Source organism: Myxocyprinus asiaticus, chromosome 11 (assembly GCF_019703515.2).
Source record: "Myxocyprinus asiaticus isolate MX2 ecotype Aquarium Trade chromosome 11, UBuf_Myxa_2, whole genome shotgun sequence".
NCBI lineage: Eukaryota > Metazoa > Chordata > Actinopteri > Cypriniformes > Catostomidae > Myxocyprinus > Myxocyprinus asiaticus.
In genome coordinates this window covers 48,262,360-48,286,609 of record NC_059354.1, presented here as the reverse complement: position 1 = coordinate 48,286,609, position 24,250 = coordinate 48,262,360, and the positions used below count along the sequence as shown (strand labels likewise).

At 40.1% G+C, this 24,250-nt stretch overlaps 1 protein-coding gene across 1 annotated transcript in view; it reads right to left on the bottom strand.

Moving 5' to 3' along the window:
• LOC127448221 (potassium voltage-gated channel subfamily H member 7-like) overlaps nucleotides 1-23,995 on the bottom strand; it is a 134,087-nt gene extending 110,092 nt beyond the window's left edge. The window contains exons 1-2 of the mRNA XM_051710596.1: nucleotides 23,707-23,995; nucleotides 21,493-21,723 (exon numbers count right to left, since the gene is read on the bottom strand). Of these exons, the coding sequence (XP_051566556.1) occupies nucleotides 21,493-21,723; nucleotides 23,707-23,782 (307 nt within the window). The 5' untranslated portion in view covers nucleotides 23,783-23,995. The remainder of the gene's footprint in view (nucleotides 1-21,492; nucleotides 21,724-23,706) is intronic.
• Between the last annotated feature and the right edge of the window lie 255 nt (nucleotides 23,996-24,250).

Here is a 24,250-nt window from a genome sequence, read left to right as displayed (position 1 = left end):
GGTCAGCCATCGCGACGGGTTGGAAAGCGGGAACCATGTGCCCAAACTCCGAGTGAGTGGGACCAAGGGAATGATCACATCAGACGTACCGGCGGGTGGGGCCTTGTGGTGGGGCGGAGCTCGAGGTGCCATGTCGAAGGGACTCGAGCCCTGTGGCTGTGCCTAGTCCAGGGACATCGAAGCACTTCCTGGCTCCTGCCACCCACCATAAGATTGGCTGAGGAGGGGGGAGGAGGAATCTTGTCCCCGTAGTCCACCGGAACCAATCCTGTGTGGGCTTGTTTGTGCCACAGCTGGGCGCACAGGGGCGGGGGGGTCTGCCGCTGGAGCACCATTCCTGCAAAAATGGGATGGTGGATGGTTGTCGTGATGACGGCCGTGCAAACCGGACATGTGACCCAGGAAATGAGAAAATCACTCTTTTGTCGAACTTTTGGGTACCGCAGCCTTGCGGCATGTGGCAAAAAATGAAACAAAAGATTCTCCTTCTGGCCCTCCACCAGGGGATGGAGTGGTCTGTTCACCAGCTCCAGAGAAGCAGGTCTCCTCACACCTGGGTCGCCCATCTCAAGGGTGCTTCGAAGCCTTCCTCAGGTTCTTAGCGGCCAGCCGTAATACAGGTGGCACCTGCTTCCTGCGCTGGGCTCCATGGGGGCGGGCTGCGGTGGAGCCGGTGTTGTTGCTGCAAGAGGACGCCCTTGGCGATGAGCAGACGGGGTGCGGGGTCTTGAGCTGCACCGGGGCAGGATGTGTTGTATGGCCTCCGTCTGCTTCTTCACTGCCGAGAACGTGGGGGATCACCGAAACCCCCTGGCTGCTCCAACATTGAGGGTAGTGAGAGTTGGGGAGCTGAAAGACCGGGACTGTGCAGTAAAAGGTGCCTCCCACGATCTTGTCAGCTCCTCCTGCACTTCCGGAAAGAAAGGAACCAGGGCGGGGCGTGGCCGTGGGTGGCGCACTGAGCCCAGGAACCAATTGTTGAGCCACGAGGGTTCAGGGGAGAGTGGAGGGTTTCACTCTAGCCCGATGCTCACGGCCACCCGGGAAAGCGTGTCCGTCATATCCGCATCGGCCTGAGACTGGGCGACCATTCCCGAAGGAGGAAGCCCAGCCTAAGCCTCTGCGTCCGACTGGAGAAGCCCGCTCTCCAATGCTGCGCTCGATAACTCATCGTCTTCCCGGGCTCCGAACAAGAGGTCGAACTCACCCTGAGACGAGCCGGCGGTCTCGTCCGTGTGCCCGACCGGGGAAAGCGAGCATGCTGGGGAATGGGAGGTCCGTGGGGGGATACCCGGTAGAGATGGTCCCATTGATGTCCCCAAATCGCCCCCAGTGCTAACCGACGCGGCCTCAAACCCGTAGGTAGAAGGACCGGTGCGGGGACCGCAACGTTGCCATGGTCATGTTCTCACAATGAGGACATGACCCATCCAGGAACGATGTCTCCGCGTGGGCAGCGCCCAGACACGTAAGACAGCAATCGTAGCCGTCAGAAGCGGAGAGATAACGACCGCAACGTGGAATAACACACAAATGGAAAGGCATCTTTAAAAAGACGTTCCGTGTGTGCCGCTCTTTTTGTGAATTAAAATATACTCTTTTAGAATATACTCTCTTTTTTTGCTCTGCCAAAATGGCCAGGGGCATTCTCTGCACTCCGCAGGCACAGAGGGGGAGAAGCCGCTGACACGCGCCGTAAATCCAGCAGTTTTACAAGGTGAATTGGAGGAATTGTATTCAGTGCACTGAATGCAACTGCTCGGCTCCGAAGAGAAAATCTGAATGAGTGGTTGCATTCCAGCTCCTTTTATACCCATATGTCTGGGGGAGTGGCATGCAAATTCCACTCGCCAATTCCCATTGGCCTTTTTTCAAAAGATCAGAGGTGTTTGGGGCTCCCAAGAGTCTAGTGTCACTACATCGACACAACGTCAAGTGAGTGACAGATAGGGAACTGTAAAGTTATTTGGATTTTTACAAAATTATCTTTAAAATACAATGTCCTGAAAAACGGACGTTTCTTTTTTGCTGAGTTTATTAAAAGATACAGGTAACTGGTGATTGAAGAGAGTCCCCTGTTCTCTATGTAAAAGCGCTTTGAGTGTAGTGTCAGAAAAGTGCTTTAAGTGTAAATTCATCCATTCAAAATATGAAAATCACAGTTTTAAGGGGGAAGTGGTGGCACAGCGGTTAAGGTTCTGGGTTACCAACCAGATGGTTGGGGGTTCAAGCCCCAAGATGCCACTGTTGCCCTTGACCCTATTTGCTCCAGGGGCACCATATCATGGCTGACCCCGGCTTAGCTGGGATATGCAAAAAAAGAATTTCACTGTATATGTTCAAAATGTATAATGTGTTACAAAAAAAATAAAGGCTTCTTCTTTATCAAAGCAAGTAATATTTCAGTTTTAAATGTTTAATCGTATAACATAATATAAACATGAAAATAACACGTTATAAATAAATCTCAATTATGATCACACACATGTGATGTCCAGGTAAGGTCAAATCATGAGATTCATGCACCAGAAGAGCAGTGCTGAAACACAACTGTCGAAAAGTGTTCTTCTGCAAATTGCTTGCAATTTTAACTTTCAACCACAGATGTTGCTAGAGAGCACAAAGTTACGTAGTTCAACTTTAATAAAAACAGAATTTTGCTTCTCAAGTAAATGTTTCTTGTTTTAAAGATGCTGATTAAGAAAATCTTTTTTTTTTTTTTTTTTTTTACTTCTCCCAAAATTCTTTTCAAAAAAGCCTTGTCGGTTCACTTCAAACTCGGGCAGTTAGCCATTGAGTCTCAACATCCCCAGAGAGAATAGATTTGGTTTCATTCACTTGAAGGCATTAGGGCTAAAAATAGGTCCATAATGGTCATACCTCCAGGAATTACTGTGACTCATTACAGAGTGGAGGGATCGGTTTCACTCTGAGTCTCACTGAAAGGCTTTTCATTCACTAGACGAGCCTGTCTGTAATGACCCCAGATGAAGGGTTACAGCTGTCATTCACTCACGTGTTTTACTAATGCAATTTAGACGTGATGGCTCAGTGGTAGATCAATTATGGTAGACAAAACGAAGAAGACAAGGTGGAGTCTCTGCAATCGAATTCACATGACAATCGAATGAACGTACGAGAGAATCTGATTAGAGCGTATGCTTGGGTAATCTCAACTACATTACTTCTTTAATCCAGTGTCGTTGAACATTAATTGGGAGACAATATATGAGCAAGTTAAAGAGCACTTCATGTACTGGAAAAACAATGATGGCCCAGTGGAAACTGCATTGGGGTACTCTGGGCTTCAGTTTGGAATAGTCTAAAAATGATGATACAAGATGTGCTATATAGGTGGGTGAATCCCAAATTCTGTCAAGAATTTTGTTCAAATCTTGAAATTTTGATGCCTTTTTTAGGAGCATTAACACAAAAAGCATTGGTCCATTATTTTCATCATTTATTTATTTTGAATTAAGCACATATTCCCCTAAAATTCTCCTTGCACTCAAAATATTTCTGCCTATTTAGATTTATACAATTCAAATATGACCAATTTTCTTCTGAATTGAGTAATCTTTAATAAATGTACATATTATGAATGAATCATAATGTGAATTTTGTAATTAAAGTGAAATACTTCACATTTGTGATTAATTTATATTAATGCAGATTATTTAAAGATGACTTAGTTCTTTTTTTTGTGGAAATTTGCCATGTAATGCTTAAATCTTAAAAATATTTGTATAAAAAAACAAAAAAATGAGTGCCATAATGCAAAATGCAACCAAGAAATCTCATTCTCATCTTCAATTTTATTATTGTTATTATTATTAATATTATTATATTTTACTTTTCAGTAAATTATGTATTCATCATGGTACAGTAGTGTTTGTGGTAGTGACTTTGATTTATGCTGGTTTAAATAGAAAAAGTTTAGCAAAATATTAAAAATCATACATTTTTTCTGTAATACATAAAACATATTGCGGTACAAAAATGAGAATCACAATTGAGAACGATGGTAAAAAATGGAAAGTAAAATGTGTTTAACTGTCATGTTACTAAAACAGACTTCGTTTTCTTTGTGCAAAATATGTTTATATATTGTGTTTATAATTTTTTGAGGTGAAAAGTGACTTTGACATGTTTTTGTGACATTCACATTAGACAATGTCTACAAGAGTCATATTTGTAGATAATCCTACAGCACTGATCACGTCATGTATTGACATGTAAATAATTCTTTATGTATAGGGATAATATACTAAGAATGTAAGAGAGGGACAGAAGACTGTTTCTCTTTGTAGAAACGTCTCTTTCCCTCCGCATCTTTCTATTGCATTTTGACAGTGCTGGTTTTGTGCAGCTGTTTTGCTGTAGTAATGCACAACTGCTCAGAGAATTGACCAATAAGAGGCGAGCTACAGTATGGAGGAGGGGAGAGAGAGCCACTAACCCTTTGTTTGTGATCTGGTTGCCATGTGGCTTCTTGTAGTGTTACTGGGGATGCTGAGAGCCAGACATCATGGCCTACATTTATTTGTAATCAGTATTGCTTGAAGTTGTCCTATAGGCTGACCATTGTCTATAGGCTTATCTTACTGGTTATTACATTCATGTGGGATTGTGCCGAACCACCAGTGACGATACTCTCCACTGGCAGTTATGATTTGTCATGTTTTAAAAAGGTTGAAATACATTTTTAATATTCTGATACTCTATTCCTCATCTTTGCCTTATAGGACAGTGTGATAGTTTCTCAAAAAATAAGATGCACTGTTTTTTATCACAAAAAGTTGCCCTTATGAGTTCTGAATATCTCTGCTTCACTTGCAGGCAGTATACAGATGTATAAATGGTGCGTTCACGTCATGTCGGAATTTGCATAATTACAAGGTTCCGACTTTGTAAAAACTGTTCACGTTTTCGTATAACTCGTAATTGCAGGTTGTAAACTCCTATGAAAGGTCCGATTTAACCATCATGACGTCATGTAAAAAGAATCAAAGTGGCAGCGGACTCAACAGTTAAAGGTAGTTTACCCTTAATGCTACTGTTATCTGGTGTGATTCCTTTGTTCTTAAGCATTTTGCAAGAACAAATAGAGGTGAGTTAATGAATTCATGTATTTTTTTATGACTTAAAGGGATAGTTCACCCAGAAATGAAAATTATCTCATCGTTTACTCACCCTCCTGATATACCAGGTGTGGATGACTTTCTTTTTTCACCAGAACACATTTGAAGAAAATGTGAAAAATATCTTAGCTCAGTAGGTTCTTAAAATGCAAGTGAATGGTGATTTCTCTTTTGAAGTTCCAAAAATCACAGACAGTCAGCTTAAACGTCATCCATACGACACCAGCTGTTGAATTAATGTCTTCTAAAGCGACGCGATCACTTTTGGTGCGAAAAAGATAAATATTTAAGTACTTTTTTAACTCTAAATCAACGCTTCCGGTCAGCAGCATGTGACGTATGCGCGTGTGACGTAATTGCATTGGCACGTGGAGACACACATGGAAGAGCAGCACTGTTTACTGAGTAGAAGGAACACTGTACAAAAGCTTTGTTGGTTTTAGTTTAGATCTGTATTTGTATCTGTTTGTTTACTCACAATGGTGTGTTTGTGTGCTTATCCTGGATGTCTCAACCGAGAGAAAAACGTGAGATTACGTCCGTAACGTGCCAACGCAAATACATCACACGATAGACCACTTGATCTCCATTCTCTTGTGAAGCTTACCGGAAGCATTGGATTATAGTTAATAAGCACTTAAATATTTATCTTTTTTCACACCAAAAGTGACTGCATCACTTTGAAAGACATTAATTTAACCTCTGGATTCATATAGATGATGTTTATGCTGACTGTCTGTGATGTTTGGAACTTCAAAAGTCGGATCACCATCCACTTGCATTTTAAGGACCTACTGAGCTGACATATTTTTCTATTTTTCTTCAAATGCGTTTTGGTGAAGAAAGAAAGCCATACATACATACATGGGATATCATGATGGTGAATAAATAAAGGAAGAATTTAAATTGTAAACTATCCCTTTAAGATTTCTGTGACTTCTTCAGGCTTTGAATCCATCCATCCATCAATCCATCCTGATTTGCAACTTGCAATAGAGCACAAGAGTGCCTGCCGACTTGTTCAGCCGTTTTGGTTCTGGAAGTATTTTTCCCATTCATTTCATCCATAATTAGACAAAAAGACAAAGTTAGGCATGAACTACAATCCAATGAAGCATTACGAATTACATAATCGAATTAAAAACTAAGTACAGAAACTAAATATATGAATTTTATGCAAAATATTCAAATATATCCAAATAAATAAGTAGTTTGAGAGTACAGGTAGACTGACTTCATTGAGTCATGCACAGTGCTTCATAGAAGTGGGCGGTCGCTGCAGAGCACTTTTGCTGTGGTTGTTTGCCGCGACTCTCTGATTTGTGGATATTTTCCCCTCAGGATCATGGGTAGTGCAGTTCTTCACCAGGAATTCTGCTATTAAACACAATTTTTAAACAGTAAAAGTTGAAATAATTCAGACCGATGGCTTCAATGGAAGCATTTACCATTGATTAAACATTGGAGCTTATGGTAGGACTTTCTTTAAAGGTTAATAAGCTATAGTTAAAAATCAATTCCCCTATAAAAATACAAATTGGATTTTTTCTTCCAGAGCTAGACTGTTGCGCTCTATTGCTTGTATGAGGTGGGAGGGGCTTACTCATTCTAGAGAGCATTTGATTGAACAAAAATTTGGATGTGCTCCTATGTGCAAGATTAGTCAACAATAAGTCAATTGTCAACTTTTAGGAGTACACTAGAATATAGACAGCCTCAAAGCTAATAGATATAAAAAAGTCACAAAACTACAAATCTGATTTAATGGATTGTATTTAAGTCATTGGCCTCTGAGTTCCAGTGAACTAAACAGTCTGATCTCCATTTCAGAAAAAAAATGCAATCTAGAGCAATGATCTGGAATTCCCAAGAAACACTTGCTGCTCTGAAAGCTTTTGTTCTAAATAAGGATTTCATAATGGAATCACCATGCTCTCCATTTCACCCTTTCCATGTGTATGTGCGAGCCAGATTAGATCTCTCTGCATTACAGTTGGAAGGGTTGAGAACAGAAGGAGAGGTTAGCAATGCTGGCAGTGGGACATGAGCAGACGATTGAGGTTGCCTCTGGATGGCTTTCAAAAGGGTTCCCTTGACTGAGCAGCTATCTTTAATTAGATGTGCTATCCTGATGCATTGGACAGACACATATTATCTATTTTCCATCTGCTGGTACTGAAGGGTTGGTCAGGATTCTTGCTATATCTGATAGCTGAACAGAATGTGTGTGATGAATCTTAAACAGAAAAATGGAAAGAAACATCACAAATCAGATCTCAGTTCTATCTCCTAGACAGCAATATTTGGAGAGCATATGGAGACCTTATTAGGTCTCTTGCTTGTCAGTATATTTCTACAGAGAAAGAGACTCTTGAAATCTCCTGAGTTTGGGAAGAGATCTCAACAATGTCTCAAACTGGGCTCAGATCTACCAAGATACCCAAGTCTTCAATCAAAAGTCAATCACAGATAAAGTTAATACAAAACAAATCTTATGCTGCCTTCATGTCCTTTTTGGAGCTTGAAATGGTCCTAATTTATATTAGGTGTCTTTAACTACTATGTACTAACATTAAAATAGATACAATACATGCGTTTACTGAGTAGTGAGTTGTCCTCAAGATTCCATTTGCTGCTTCTGAGTTTGAGGTAAGGGTAGGTTTAGAAGTAGGGGTAGGGGTAGGGATTAGAAGAAAGGTCAGGGTTTAGGGTAAAGGTTGGGGTGGAGTGGGGTTAAGGTCAGGGTAAGGTTAACAGTGTAACTACAGATGTAATTAAATGCAGGTACTTTAAAATTAAGTACAATGCAACAACACATATGTACATGGTAAGTAAATTGTATCAAATGCTTAAGTACGTAGTAGTTGAAGATCTTTGAAAAGGAGGCTGTGAGGCATAGACATACAATTCTCTTTAATGGGCTGTACTGTAATTTACATTTATGCATTTGGCAGACACTTTTATCCAAAGCAACTTACAGTGCCCTTATTACAGGGACAATCCCCCTGGAGCAACCTGGAGTTAAGTGCCTTGCTCAAGGACACAATGGTGGTGGCTGTGGAAATTGAACCAACAACCTTTTGCTTACCAGTTCAGTGCTTTAGTCCACTACGCCACCACCACTCCAATTTAAAGTGTTTTTGGATCGTTCCGCTGACAAAACATTAAAAAAATATCTTTCCGAGGACATTCAGAAGACAAAACAATCCAGACAACATGAGTTGTGAAAAATCTACCCCTCACAGCCTCATTTCTTCAGGCGGTCTATAGGCCTATTCTTCGAAATATCTTCATTTGTGTTCCGCAGAACAAAGTCGAGTTTGGATGGTATGAGGGTAAATAAAAAAATATCAGAGAGCTGTCATTTTTGGGTGAATTGTCCCTTTAATGCCTTGAAAATGGCTAGAAAATTTTCATTTACTAAACCACGGTGAACTCTACTGTATTTATCCATTACTAAGATGCAATGAATCCAGTGGCAGCTTTGGGAGAACACTGTACTCACGACGCTTGATTCCAAATGAAACTTGATATGTTTTGAACTCTCATGGCTTCATTCTGATTGGCTGATGGGCTCACGCTCTCTTGCCAGACACCCTTGTCTCAGACTCAGCCAAACACATGGCACCATTTCATTACAGATGCAGGAGTAACCAAAGAGGTGGCGGTCCTTTAATAATGCATTCTGGCCTTTCAGGAGTAACCATCCTGCAATTGCTGTTACACCGTACCTCTAGAGCCCCCTAGTTTATCCATCAGCTTTCAGCTGTGGAAGAGAGAAGGAAACCCAGCACCCTCACTTGCCACATGGCTTGGATCCTGCGGCAGCAGAGCTGCAACGGCCTCATTATCTCTTTAGATCTGGCACGCTTGATCAGTGTCAACTTTTGTCCTTTGAAAGACACGTGAGTTTACAGGGCGCCCACAAGCAGCTACTTTAACAGATCTGACAAATGCTTTGACATTGTTCACTCTGGAGCAAACGTGTGATGAAGACACAGTGAATGACTGTGACCTCTCTGGTATATGACAAGCACATGTTGTTTGTGTGGAGGTTGAGTATGGAGTTGGGGGGGGGATATGCTTACACCAGCCTTGGTTGGTTTGGTGGTCTTAGCCAGTTTCAGCTGGTCTAGCTAGTCTCCCAGCATGGCCAAGCTAATTTTCGAAGATGTTGTTTTCATAGCTCAGGAGACTATTGGTAATACTGGGTTGCTTTTTAAATCAACTTTTTAAAACCTATTTCGGACCTGAACAAAATATGTCCATAACATATGTCCATACCACACAATCTTAAAATAGATCCAGCCTGATCTCACAAAAATTATGTTGCTGTGGCAACATGTTGCAAAACAAAATTACGTGCTTCATTACATATTTTGCTGCAGTTTCCAAGTGAAATTTCCAGTGCCAAAAGTGAGTGAAATAGTGACTTAATCAGACAAGGTTTTTAAGGTAAATATTAGATGGCAGTTTTAATGAGTACCTTCCTAATCAAAAACTTTAACCTAAACATAACCAGTAGTGTACTTACTCTTAACCAACACCTAAACCTAACCGATAGTGTCCTAAAAGGAAATGTGAAAATTAAGTGTTCATAAAGTCATAATCAGCCATTGTACTCATGATTTGTGTGAAAGTGAATAAAACACACTGTTGTTGTAGCACCTCTAGTGTTTACATCACCAGAAAACTGCGGAGAAACGTTGAACGCAGCACGTTAAACTCAGTTTGCAAAAATGTAAGTATAGTAATGTTTATTCTATGACTAGGTTGAAGCAATCATGTATCACAGATTCTTTTACTTAAAGAGACTTGAATACACATTCAACAAGGCCTTACCACTGCTTATCAGCAAAACAGGGTCTGCAAGTTTAAAATGCGTGAGACTCAATTTCAATGCATATGAATTAGAGGTCGAACAATATTAGATTTTGCTAATATGATAATAATGTTCTGGATGGCAATAACTTTTTAAAAATTTGTTTCACTCAGAGTGCCAAACTGCAGTGAGTATTAGTGTATAAAATTCCCACTGACACACATAAATATAATAAACAGGAGTGGCTTTTTGTCATGTTTTTCCTAATTACTTCCTGAAACATACATGTAACATAGACAATGACATATCGAAACTTACAGCAGACTATCCTGATATATACAAGCCCAAATACAATATAATATGATAAGTAGATCTTGAAATATTCCTCAAAGAGTGTACTGTTCACGGAAAGACAATGCACAAGAGGGCACTCAACACACATTGTGGTGTGTGTGTACATGACCAAATGTCCCCACAAGGATAGGAAAACCTGAGATCACCTACCTTGTGAGGCCCAGCCAGTGGTCCCAATGAGGGAAATGGCTTAGTAAACATATTAAATTATGCTATTTTTTAAAATGTAAAAATGCATGAGTAGGGTTTGGATTAGGGGATAGAAATTATCATTAGATCTGTATAAAATCCATAAAATGCATGGAAGTCTATGGAGAGTTCCCACAATGATATAAAAACAAGTTTGTGTGTGTGTGTGTGTGTGTGTGTGTGTGTGTGAGTGTGTGTGTGTGTGTTGTGTGTGCACATGTCCAAGAACATTGTGTTTGCAAACACACATCCACATCTGTTCTCAACTAAAGGATTAGGATGCTCCTGAACACTTAATATTTCTGTATTTTGTAGTCTAATCCATTAATTTCCAATGGACAGTTATCTTTGACAGGGACCACAACAAGTGGAACAAAGTGAAATAAAACCAAAAAAAAAAAATTAAGAAAATTGTCATTTTGTGTGTTTTTTTCAGATACCATATGTGAACAAAGTCAAGGAATTGTATATCAATTGGATTAAGTAAAACAAAATGACCAGAACACAACATAAGGGGTCAATAAAATAAAAATAATAAAAAAATAAAAGAAATATGTGTAAGTTTTTGAAATCAAAACAATGTGAAATTGAGAAACTGCATTAACTACATTAATAATTTAAATACAGTTTTTAATAATCAGTTGAATAAATGATCTTTTGCAGTCCTGATAAATAGCAGGTTCACAAAAATCCATTCCTTACATCTAGGCCTGTGATGAGAAATATCTCGGATTTCTTCTTAATTATCACAAAATAAAACAATACTTGACTGTATGGTATGGCACAACATGATAATAAATAGCTTTATGGCTCTCAAAAGAAAAACTCCACAGAACTGCGCAGAACTGCTGTGTCTGTTAAGTTTGCTTTATCATTGCTTGCTTTGACAGCTCATCACATATGTATAAGAGGTTTATATTTTTTTACTAAGTGGAAGAGAAGCCCAGAGCACAGAGACTCATCTGCCATGCAGGAATATCACTGTTTGTGCTCCGTCTAACTATATGAGTGCAGAATTGACTAGTGTGGATCCCAGTTCCTTTACGACTCAGTACACTTGACATTGCGTTTGCTAACGCATATGGGGAGTGTCCTTCCACACAACCTTGTTGAAACCTCTCTGCAGTAATGCCAATATTCTAATATTTTCTATGGTGTTTGAGTCCCATCCTTTTAGGCGCGAAGCTGTTCACTATAAAAGCTGAGGGATCACACGAGTAGGCATGGCAGGGCCACGAGGTCGAGCAGGATGAATTTGAGGTGATCCTGGTGCCGGCACTTGCCCTGAGAGCCCCTCAATCTCCATTATATGTATCGGACATTATGTGCGTGATGAGCTCCGGCCCTCCGCAGGTGTGCATGGCCTCGTCTCGTTCGGCAGTTCTGATGCTAGGGATGATGATGATGTCATGTCTCTCGCTGCATCAGGCGAGTGGTCAGCGGATGACGCTACTGCCCCTTCCCCCAGCGAGGGCGAGAACCATGTATGTACCACTGACAAGGAGATGCTACGTGTCCTTTCAAGGGCGGTCGAAGAGCTCAATATCGAGTGGTCTCCGCCAGATGAACCTAAGCAATCTTGCTTTTATGAATGGTTCCTGCCCCATTCTTTCCTGGAGTTCATAACGAACTGTCAAAATCCTGGCGTGCGCCCTATTCAGCTCGCCCGCGTAGCGATTACATTCTCTCTAATGTGGATCACAGTGAAGAAAACAGTTATGGCCAACTACCCCCACTGAAAGAGGCAGTAGCAGCGCATCTCTGCCCAGCAAGTAGCAGGGTGTGGAACTCACAGAAATGCGTGACATGGGAAAAGCTTCTCCATTTGATTCTCCGGTGTCTCCAGCCGGCCTTTTTGGAGGCTCTGTGAATAGAATTGCTGAGTGTTACGTCACTACTCAGCAATGCTCACAAGCTTTGAGACATTTTCTGCCAAAACGGAGCAGAACTTCATCACAACTGGCTCACTCCTGCACTGTCTCAGTCCAGCGCCTGGATAAAAACCCCACACCAGCTGCCTCAGCGCCACCAAATATCGCCGCTGAGCTGCTGGTAAAGCCATGCAAGCCGTGGCCCAAACGAAGGCAGCCACCTCAGCACAAGCCCTGCACAGATGGGAACCCTCCCCCCCACCCCCCGCGCAGCAAAGCATTCCTAACACACAATACTGTTCCCCTCTTCCCCACTGCTGTTTGTCGGTAAAGGAATATTGGTGTTCAAAATGTTGTTCAATATGTTGTTTTCTGCATCTCACATTAATCACATGCAATAAAGTTTGCACATTATGCACAACCACTTCCCAATGGTGAGCAGTGCATTACATCATGAATGAACATACAAAGATTGTAAAAAGAGTACAGCACTCGCACGAGACACTCACAATTTTTCAATAAAGGGCTTTCCCACTTCAAACCCACATATTTTGCACAACCGCTTCCCAATGGTGAGCGGTGCATTATATCTTGTAATGAATTACAAAGATTGCAAAAAGATTACAGCGCTCATTGCACATGCACGAGACGCTAACATTTTTTCAATAAAGAGCTTTCCCTCTTCAAAGCCTCACATTATGTGCAACCGCTTCCCAACGGTGAGCGGCGCATTATATCATGTTATGAACATAGCAAATTGCCTTCTGTCCTCTTACGCAGATGCGCGGCGTGCTCTTACTGGCATTCCAACTGGGAGCTAAAAAACAATCAAACTTGATTATATGATCCAGTTTGCACGTCGGCTGCCCCGTTTCAATGGTGTTCTGTCTTCCACAGTTCCTTCCGAAGATGCGGCGGTGTTACAAGCCGAAATACACAATCTTCTCGCAAAGAACATGATAGAGGTTGTTTCATATGAATTAATAAGCCTGCTGTCCCGCTGCGCGAATGCGTGGCAAGTCCTCACGGGCGTGTCAGAGCTGGTATTTACAACGATCGAGCACAATCTGTGATCTGACCACACGATATGCCGGTGTTGCGTGCACCGACTGCGACATACACAGCGGGATTTACAGCTGTTATTTCCTCATTCTGGAGAAGGATGGCGGGCTTCGGCCCATTCTAGTTCTGAGATGCTTGAATCGCACGCTCGTGACGTGCTCATTCAAAATGTTAACTCAGAAACAGATCTTATCGCACATCCGTCCTCAGGACTGATTTGCATCAATAGATCTGAAGGACGCGTACTTCATGTACCAATTGCACACGTTACATGCAGCTTTTTAAATTCACGTTCGATTTAAAGTCCTTCATTTCAGTCTGTCTCTGGCTTCCCGCACATTCTTGAAATGTATCGATGCGGCGCTCACCCCAATGAAAATTAATGGTGTGTGTGTGTTTTGAATTACCTCAGCGATTGGTAATTACTAGCCAATCAGAGGCACTGCTGAGCGAACACAGAGACTTGCTTCTTCACCATATAAAAAATCTGGTCAAATGTCAACTGAGCGAAAAGCACACTTTTTCCCAGCCTGTAAATCTCCTTTTTAGGAGGTCATGCCTGCACACCTCATGAACGAGTGCATACAGACCATTCTTTGGTGTCTGTTTCAGTTCAAACTGAAAAACATTTCCACTGAAGTCATTTAATTTTCATGTGCATTGCAGTAACTCGCCACTGTCTGGCTGCTCTAGCACCATGGACAGCGCCAGCCTTCTACCAACAGGGTGTTATGTTGGGTTAAGTTTCAGAAAGAAAGTGCTGACCACAAATGCATCCAACACAGATTGGGGAGTGGTGTGTAATGGACGCCCGAATTTCGACTCCTGGAAACATGTGCGAAACGGCCATGACATGTCAACTGTCAAGCGCTACTGGCTGCCTTTCTAGCTTTGAGAGCTTTTCATTCTGATATTGTGAATCACCACAGTCTGATTCGTTTGGACAACACAACAGTATATATGTTGCCATGTCGCGCTGGCCCACGTATGGCCAGTGAAACGCAAGTATGCACTTCCCCCATTGTGCCTCCATTCTGTGATCAGCAAAGTCCAAGTGGACATGGAAACAGTTCTGTTAATTGCGCCGAAATGGCCTAATCACTACTAGTTTCTGGAGATGGTAGAAATACTGGACGGGACTCCATGGGAAATACCGCTGAAGAAATATCTTCTCTCTCAAACACAAGGCACAGTTTGGCATCCCCAGCCAGAGCTGCGAAGCCTACACATGTGGCCTTTGAATGGAGCGCACTAAACATGCCAGAACTGACACATTCAGTCATGAACACCATTTTTCAGACCAGAACGCCATCCATGAGACGCCTCTACACGCTAAAATGGAATGTGTTCACTGATTGGTGTCTTTCACATGGGAAAGACCCAGGAAACTGCCCCATATATGAAATTCTCATATTTCTTCAAGAGCGATTAGACGCAGGACTCACTCTGTCAATGCTCAAAGTTTATGTGGTGACTATATCTGTGTATCATACATCTGAAGCCACCACTATAGGCAAACATGGTTTAATCATAAAGTTCCTTAGAGGAGCAAGACAATTAAATCCACCTTGGCTGGCTACAGTCCTGACTTGGGACCTAACTTTGGCCCTAAAAGCGCTCACAGGGCCCCCCTTCGAGCCTTTGGACTCTGTTGATTTGCGCATGCTCTCCATTAAGAATGAACTACTGCTGGCTCTGGCCTCAGTAAAACGGGTCGATGACTTACATGCACTATCAACTGACAATTCATGACTGGAGTTTGGCCCCGGTCTTTCAAAGCCACTGTCAAACCCAGAAAAGGCTATGTGCCTAAGGTTCTAACCACGCCCTTCAGAGCGCAGGTGGTTCACCTTCAAGCCTTCTTCTCTCCTCCATTTAATTCGGATGAGGAACAATCCTTGCATTTGTTATGCCCTGTGCGGGCGCTACACACATACGTCGCGTAGTGCAGCGTGATGGGATTATGTTCCCCATATGCTTTGGCAAACACGATGTAAAGTGTACTGAGTCGTATGGGAATGTCTCAGTTATGTACAAAACCTCGGTTCCCTGAGACGAAGGGAACAAGACATTGCGAACGCTGGCTGCACTACAAGACTCAGAGTTCTTTTAAGATGCAAGCAATGCGCTCCTTGTCCCTCAGTCAGAAAATTCTGAGGAATCGTGTTTGCGCGCCTGCTTTTATAGTGAACAGCTTCACGCCTAAAAGGGCGGGACTCAAACACCATAGCCAAAATTAGAATATTGCCGTTATTGTAGAGAGGTTTTAACTATGTTGTGTGGAAGGACACTCCCCATATGCATTAGCAAATGCATGTTTTGTTCCCTTCATCTCAGGGAACCGAGGTTACGTACATAACCGAGACGTTACTCTTAATAAGGGCTTCACATATCTCATTTCTGAACACTAGAGCTGCTACAACAACAACATATATTATTATTTCAAAAAACACTGACTTTTCGCCCTGTTCCTCAGACAATGTTATTTTATGACTAAACACTTTTATTATACTGCATGACTTGTAAGGCGATACATTTTAATGTTTGCATGGCATAACTAAGTATATTTACAAGCTTGTTTGAGTGTGATCAAATTGCGCAGTAGCTCAACTGATAGAGTATAGCACTTGTGATGCAAAGGACCAGGGTACGAGTCCTAAAGAGCATGCAAGTTGACACGTGAGCCAAAAATGTCATGGTTGCTTCAGCAATTGCGCTTTTTATCTCACATACTCTTGGTTTTTGGGTAGGAAGGTCAGTTTTGTTGATTTAAAACTGAAAAGCATTAACATTAACATAAGCATTAACCTTAAAAAAACTCATCTATTTGGGAGAACAACTCGCTTTTAGCGCCACATTCAACCAAAATCAAACAAAATTCACAATCCTTGAAATCAGTCTGTGAAGATCAAAGCCAAACTAGTTTATAAACCTGACTCTGTTCAGGAATGACATAACCCAGCTAGTGTAATGAAATAAATAAACAAATAAATCAATGGCTCATCAGCTTTGCATGAACGCTGTAATCCATCATGAGCTTACAGTGAGGTGTCAGCGTGCACCGGTGTACCGATTCCATTAAGTGCGACCATGATCTGACATCTCCATATGCTCGACAACAGTGATCTGACATCAGAGCCCATTACACACAAACCTCTTCATACACACTGTGCCCTGGAAGTACTAAAAAAGCCCTCTTTACCAGAGGTCATGACAGCTTTGTAGTGCGACCATGATGATTGTGTTGTCATTGCATAAAAGGTGTCTGAATGAGTCTGGGCCTGCAGATCCACACTGATTTACTTCCACAGTGACTTAGGGATTGCAAATCGATTTGTTGAAAGCTACTTGCAACCTTGTTAAAATAGTATTCAGAAGGCTGTAGGTGTAGTTTCAGAGAGTGAAGTCTTACAAGAAATCTTCCCTCTTCAACACGTCGTCTAGGGATTTTCACGAAGGTAGTGTCTAGTATGTAATGTGACAGAAGAAATGTCTTATTTTTGTCCCCATTAGGTGGACTTCACAATAGCTGTAGCAACCACGTTATTTTGTCCTGTTTCTTTGATACTTTTGGCTCACATGTCGACTTGCACACTATTTAGGACTCGTAATCTGGTCCTTTGCATCGCAAGTGCAGCGCACTTTCAGTCAAGGTACTGTGCAGTTTGATTGCACTCGCATTCCAGCAAAAATAACTATATCGTGATATAGGCCTATAGTGTTACTGTGATATAGAATTACTCATACTGGGATATAAAGATGATTTTGGTTATACCACCAAAATAATTAGATCTTTAAGACAGCAATTTGTGTTGGGGGCCTGGGTAGCTCAGTGGAAAAATACGCAGGCTACCACCCCTGGAGTTCGCTAGTTCACTAGTTCAAATCCCAGGGTGTGCTGAGTGACTCCAGCCAGGTCTCCTAAGCAACCAAATTGGCCCGGTTGCTAGGGAGGGTAGAGTCACATGGGGTAACCTCCTCGTGGTCACTGTAATGTGGTTTGATCTCGGTGGGGCGCATGGTGAATTGAGCGCGGATGAATTGAGTTGCTATGTCTCCGTGGCAACGCGCTCAACAAGTCACGTGATAAGATGCGCAGATTGACTATCTCAGACGCGGAGGCAACTGGGATTTGTCCTCCGCCACCCGGACTGGGGCAAATCACTATGCAACCATGAGGACTTAGAGTGCATTGGGAATTGGGCATTCCAAATTGGGAGAAAAAGGGGAAAAATCCCCCAAAAAAAGAAGCAATTTGTGTATCACTTGAAATTTATCACAAAAACAAACCCATAATACAGTAGATCCTGATTGGTTCATTTTAAAATTGCTCCTCCTTCTAAACAGGATTCCAGGATGTCTTCATAGAGCTTTATCTATCTCACATTTAATTACACCTTCTTTATAATTCATATCCTTTGATGAATAGCCACCACAAGGTTCCTGGCACAAGCTGATGTCTCAGGTGAGCTGAGTTGCTCTCTGATACTCAGTCGATATGATGTATTGTTAGCCCGTGTGTACAGGGTGTCAAATTTCACTCTCGGCTTGATAGCACTCTTTAAACCGAACCTCTAATGATTCGTTAATGAGATTCAGTCTGCTTTCTGGCACACTTTTATGCTAGTTAAAGCTGCTTAATAATATCTAGGTACAGGGGAAATAGCTGCTTATATCCCTTTTCTTCACCCAACACCAGGTGCTATTAAATACTCAGCTGAAACTGCAAAGGTGTGCGATTGCTCCTGAACAATAGCTTTATTATATGCATACATATTCCCCAGCTGTAGTTCATTGTTATAGGCCTTTAGTGTGAGCAGGAATAACCATTGCCTTATAATTCCCCATAGTATGTACCTTTAGTATTGTATCTATAAAAAAATCTAAATAAAAAATAAAAACATCTTTACACCATGTAAAAAACGCTTATACACTGTAAAAAAATTAATAAAATACAATAAATATGTGAAATGTACGGTAAGATATATGCACCATCAGGGTAACACAAGTGACACTAAAATAATGTGATAAACATTAACTAAACTGCATAAAATATAACACAAAACACCCCAATGTACATAACTGATATTAAAAAAGAAACTATTCCAATAAAATATAAGTAAATGTGATTAGTCACTCATGAACTTCTGGGAATACCGAATTATTGTTTTTTGCTGTAAATGTAAAAATAGTTTACCGTAAAAGTTCACGTTTATATTGTTGAAAATAATTGTATTTTTGCTGTTAATATTACAGTAAAATCATAATTTATACATAATTTTTTATTTTATTTTTTTACAATATTTTACTGTAAAATTACATGTATTGTCTGGTTAAATACTATATTATATTTTCTAATGTATGTTAAGGTATATGGTTATATACTGCTTATGGTTAACCTGTTTACCAATTAACGTAATTTTTTTTACAAAAGATTTTACTGTAGTATTTTTACATTCTTTTATCATTAAAATGACAGACATTTTTTGCAGTGTAGAATAATTAACCTGTGCAGTATTAAAGGAACGTGTGTCATTTCTGTGCAACTAGCATCAGATAATAACTGTAATAACTGTTTTCAACTACAAAAAAAAATTGCATGATGGAATTTAAAGGGCAGTTTTTACAGTAACCGATAATATGTTTTTGATTTTCTGATTTTCTCTCCTACATGTTTTCCATGGTTTAACCATACAGGTAAGATTTATATGACATCTAGAATTCTTGCTGCATCTTTTAAAAGGTGAATAGAAACACAAATCAACAGTGTCTAACAAAGTTTCAAATCAAAATCAAATCACTTTATTGTCACACAGCCATAAACACAAGTGCAATGGTGTGTGAAATTCTTGGGTGCAGTTCCGATCAACATAGCAGTCGTGACAGTGATGAGACAGTACCAATTTACAATAACATCAAATTAACACAGCACAATTTAAACAATTTAAAGTTTTGCAGTAAATTGAGATCATTGAAGTTTTTATGGATAATGGCATCATTTATCTCATTGCAGTTATTTATATGTTTGAACGTATTTATAATGTTATGATTGTATTTATGCATAAGTAGTCGTTCAGACGAAATACACACAGGTATGTTCTATGCTATGAAAATGAAAAGAATACAGTACTGGCTCTAGCAGTTGTGGATGGTTGCCAGTGTGTTGCTAGGTGGTTGCTAGGGCGTTTTGAGCAGTTTCAAAGTGGTTGCTTACTGATCCAATCCAAAAAAGCCCACTCCCAAGTCTCTTTGATAGTCTGGTATGACTCTGCATCCCTCCTTCAATGTAAGTCTATGGAATTTTTTCACCCGTTTTATCATACACCATGTGGAATTCAATTAGAAATGTAATAGCACACCTCTCCTCAAGAAGCCGCATGATTTGAGGTTTAATTCGTGTCTAGTTAAGAGCCTAAGTTTAATAGTTGTTGTTGTTTAGAGTTTTTTCAAATCCCTGAGCTGAATAGCAATAGTAAGAGCAACAAAAATCTATGAACTATAGTAATAGTGATGCTTGCCTTAGCAATCACCACAAATTTCTCACTCAATTTGATTATGTCGGTGTTCCAAAGGTGCACATGTATCAATTAATAAAAGAAACATAAACGTATTGTAATCAGAAGAGAAATGCTTTAAAAAAAATAAATAAAAAAACTCCAACATGGCAACATTTCCCAAACTTTTTCAAACCATTTTCCTTGTGTTTTTGTTCATTGAGATTTTATATTTCGAAAATCTAATGGAAAAAATATTCCATTGTTAGAGCATAATGTGTGCCAATGGAACAACACCGTAGAGAGACATGGATACCTCATGGCTAATCTAACACACACAGAAGGGCTCATTAGTAGAGTATCTTCCTGTGTAACTGTTTAAACGCTGCTACCATGAAGAGATGGGAAGCAGAGACTGTTCTAACAGCAGAAACTCACATGTGTTTTTCTTTAATCCTGTGTTTGAAGGGATTGGACGGGCTGAGGGCTAAATTTGACTGAGTAGCTCTAGGCGGGTGTAATGATGCCCACATTATAGAGTCTGCTTGACTGCACACTTCAGCTGAAATCAGCCTTCCTCCCTACCAAATGAGATGCCTGTGATATTGGAGCAACGTCGAGAGAGAGACAGAATGAAATAAGAACAAGAATATGACTGAGAGAGAGAGAGAGAGAGAGAGAGAGAGAGAGAGAGAGAGAGAGAGAGAATGCATGTAAAAAAAAAAATAAAGAACAGAAAAATTATCCAGCGACATACTATTCTTGTTTCTTCAGTAGTGAGCTGCCTACTTAGAAAGCATTTTAAGGTATCATAGATGTGCTCCCAACATGAAAGCTGTTCCAAAAGCCTTCTAAGGCCATGTCCACGCTAATTCGTTTTCGGTTTTAAACTTTCATGTTGTGACATCATTGTTTACCAAAATATGTGGTACTAGAGAGGATTTTCTAAACTCTTTGTTTTCGGTTGAAGAAAACGCCGTTCTTACAGTATGTGGATGAGAGGCACAGTAAAAGACCCCAAAAATATTCATGTGAGAATGGCCTAAGATGCTAGGATTAATTCTAAAATATCTTAGAATTTTGTCCAAATTCTAAGGCCATGTCCACATCAGTATGTTTTCGTTTGAAATTTTTGTTACGTTTACACCTCTCATCCACCTTAGAGCGACCTTTTCCTCCGCCAAAAACGGAGGCTTTCAAAAAATTCTCTCCATCACCACATCCTTTAAAAAAGATGACTTTAGGAAAATGAAAATTGAGGTTTTAGACTTAGAGTGGATGTGGCCTAGGCTGCATGCATGTATCCTTTAAAGAGAAGGCACTTTCTGTTCAGTTCCATTGCACTCCATCTAGCCATTTTAACACAAGAATGTGTCTGTGTTGACGGCCCCTTACAAGGCAGCTTCCTATGTAGGCCATAGGCAGTAAGGTAGCTCACTAGGTTTTGAAACACAGCCTTTCTGTCTATGTCTCTCTGTCTTTTCTGGACTACCTCCAGTGTTGATTTACATAGACCGGTAACATTGACCCAACAGGAAAGCCAGTTGGGTTAGACTCACCATCCTTGCGGTGGTACGTGATCATCACTTTCCGTTCTTCTGACCCCAGGAGAGCCTGGGCCACCTGGGCGATCGCATGTCTCGCGGTTTGCTCGCCATGCAGGAAGTCGCATGTACAAGGTTTCTGCATGACGTCAGCTCTCGAGAATCCCGTCATCTCGCAGAATCCATCGTTACAGTAAATAATTGCACAGTTCTGCACCCGGGCATTAGCTATAATAAACTTCCTGTCTGGATAAACAAACAAAAAACAACATTCATTATAGTAGTAGTATTCTATAGGATGTGTGTTTGGTTTGTATGGCAATATGCATGTCATAGCTCAGGAGACTTGATTAAGTTATGTTGCTTTGAAGTATCAGCTCTGTCTCTGATGTTTCTTCTAAAATTCATTAGAAGAAATACTGTAGATACAAATTAGACAATTGTTAAAATACAGTAAGAGTACAGAGCTATAAATATGAATGTGAATAGTATAGATAATTTGGTCTTGATGGAGTTTAGACTGATATTGAGATCTCTGACGCAGACATTGGTAACTTGGAAAAAACTGAGCATAATCATATAATCTATATAATCTAGAAGAAACATTTGAGATATTAAAGAGATCACATTTGTGATTTATTTTATATTATGGAAAGATTTGCTAGTGCAAATATAACCATATTCAGATATAAGTTTGATGTTGTTCACGTCTGCTGTTTATGATGTTAGAAAGTATATAAGAAATATAACAGTCTATACTGTGACTTTGAATAGATAAAACATTTTTGAGAGTCTTATTGTTGCTATTTACAAGCGAATTACACTACCGGTCAAAACTTTTGAAACACTTGACTGAAATGTTTCTCATGATCTTAAAAATCTTTTGATCCGAGGCGTATGCTTAAATGTTTGAAATTAGTTTTGTGGACAAAAATATAATTGTGTACCATATTAATTTATTTCATTATAAAACTAAAATGTAATAAAAACAAATTTTTTTTTTTTTTTTTTTTGAAATTGATGACTTGGACCAAATAATAAAGAAAAGCAGCCAATAAGTGCCCAACATAGATGGGAACTCCTTCAATACTGTTTAAAAAGCATCCCAGGGTGATACCTCAAGAAGTTGGTTGAGAAAATGTCAAGAGTACATGTCTGCAAATTCTAGGCAAAGGGTGACTACTTTGAAGATGCTCAAATATAACACAGTTTTGATTTATTTTGGAATTTGTTTACTCACAACATAATTCCCATAGTTCCATTTATGTTATTCCATAGTTTTGATGACTTTACTATTATTCTTAAATGTGAAAAACATTATAATAAAGAATGAGTAAGTGTTTCAAAACTTTTGACCGGTAGTGTAAGTGTTGTGTTGCGGTTTTAGTGAAAAAAGAAATGCAAAGTATATATATATATATATATATAGTTCTATTATATTTAGATTATTTAATATTAGTTTTAATGTGTATTTATTTCACATTTTTAATTTCCAGTTTTTATTTTCCAATATTTAATAAGCATGAAAAAATTATGATATCAAAAACTTAAATGCCATACATTTTTTTTAATACCTTAAAGCATTCGAGAATTTACCACGCATGTATGTAATGTTTAGTTATAGCCTTCATGGTCGCACCATGTATCTGAATAGCCATTATGGGCAGAGTATGTTGTCATTCATAAATTTCAACGGTATAATGCTGCTGTGTGCATAAACATGGCCATTTGACAGATGTAAGTGCACTGTAAACATTAGTGATGAAAGACACAGTGCTGAAAGACTCCTGACTTTCATCTGCCATGCAGTCTCTTTTTTCCCAGCTGATGTTGTCCATTCTCAGGAAAGCCTTTGTGTTTTTGTGCATGTAATTTTCCTGTTGCCACGATAATGCTTCATTTAAAAAAAAATAAAAATAAAAAAAAATAAAATAAAAAAAAATATATCCCATACCTAATATTATTAAGATCACAGTTCGGTTATTTAGACTTTTATGTAATTGTTTCCTAATTGGCAAAAGTGTGTAAAACCCTTATATAAAACAATAGTCGAGTATAGGCACAAAGCTGGAGAAGGAAAGCGCTCAACATAAAAGAAAAGGAAAAACAATTGTTTACTTTTTCTAAATGCTCAAGCCTATACTACACAAGCTTCCTGCGTTGCACTTTCATCATCTAAATCATACTGGAGAACAAAAAACAAGCATATGTTCCATTTGCAATACTTACTTTGTCCCTCGAATTTCCGAATTATTATTCCAAGAAAGGTATTTTGAGGAGCGACATGACCTCTCCGCACAGGCATGATCAAAACAATCTTCAGCTGTTCGAGAAAAAAAAAAAAAAAAAAAATACGCTTTCGCTGCTTGAACCCCTCAAAGTTAGCACTGCATCTGAACAACAGCCTCTTTGTCCTTTATAAAGCCCGAATTCTCCACTTTCAGTGACCTTTTGTTAACTCAAATACGGTGGCTGTAGTCACTCGCGTGAGAAACCTTGGCTGAACTCCTCGAAACCGACACCGAGAGGAATCGGTGACGAGCACGACTCGGATGAGATTCGGTTGGAGAAGCATCGCTGTCCGCAGATGTGTATAAAGTCTTGTGGTGGTGCTGAACGCGAATGGAAGACTGTAGATGGGATCCGCCTCTAGGGGCTTTTAGCTGAGCTCCGTCACTCCGGGCTAGAACAAAAATCACCCCAGCGCAGATTTAGGCACTTCGGCTCTCGTTTCCTCGATGATAGCCTACGTAAAGGGGGCAGAGTTATTGCT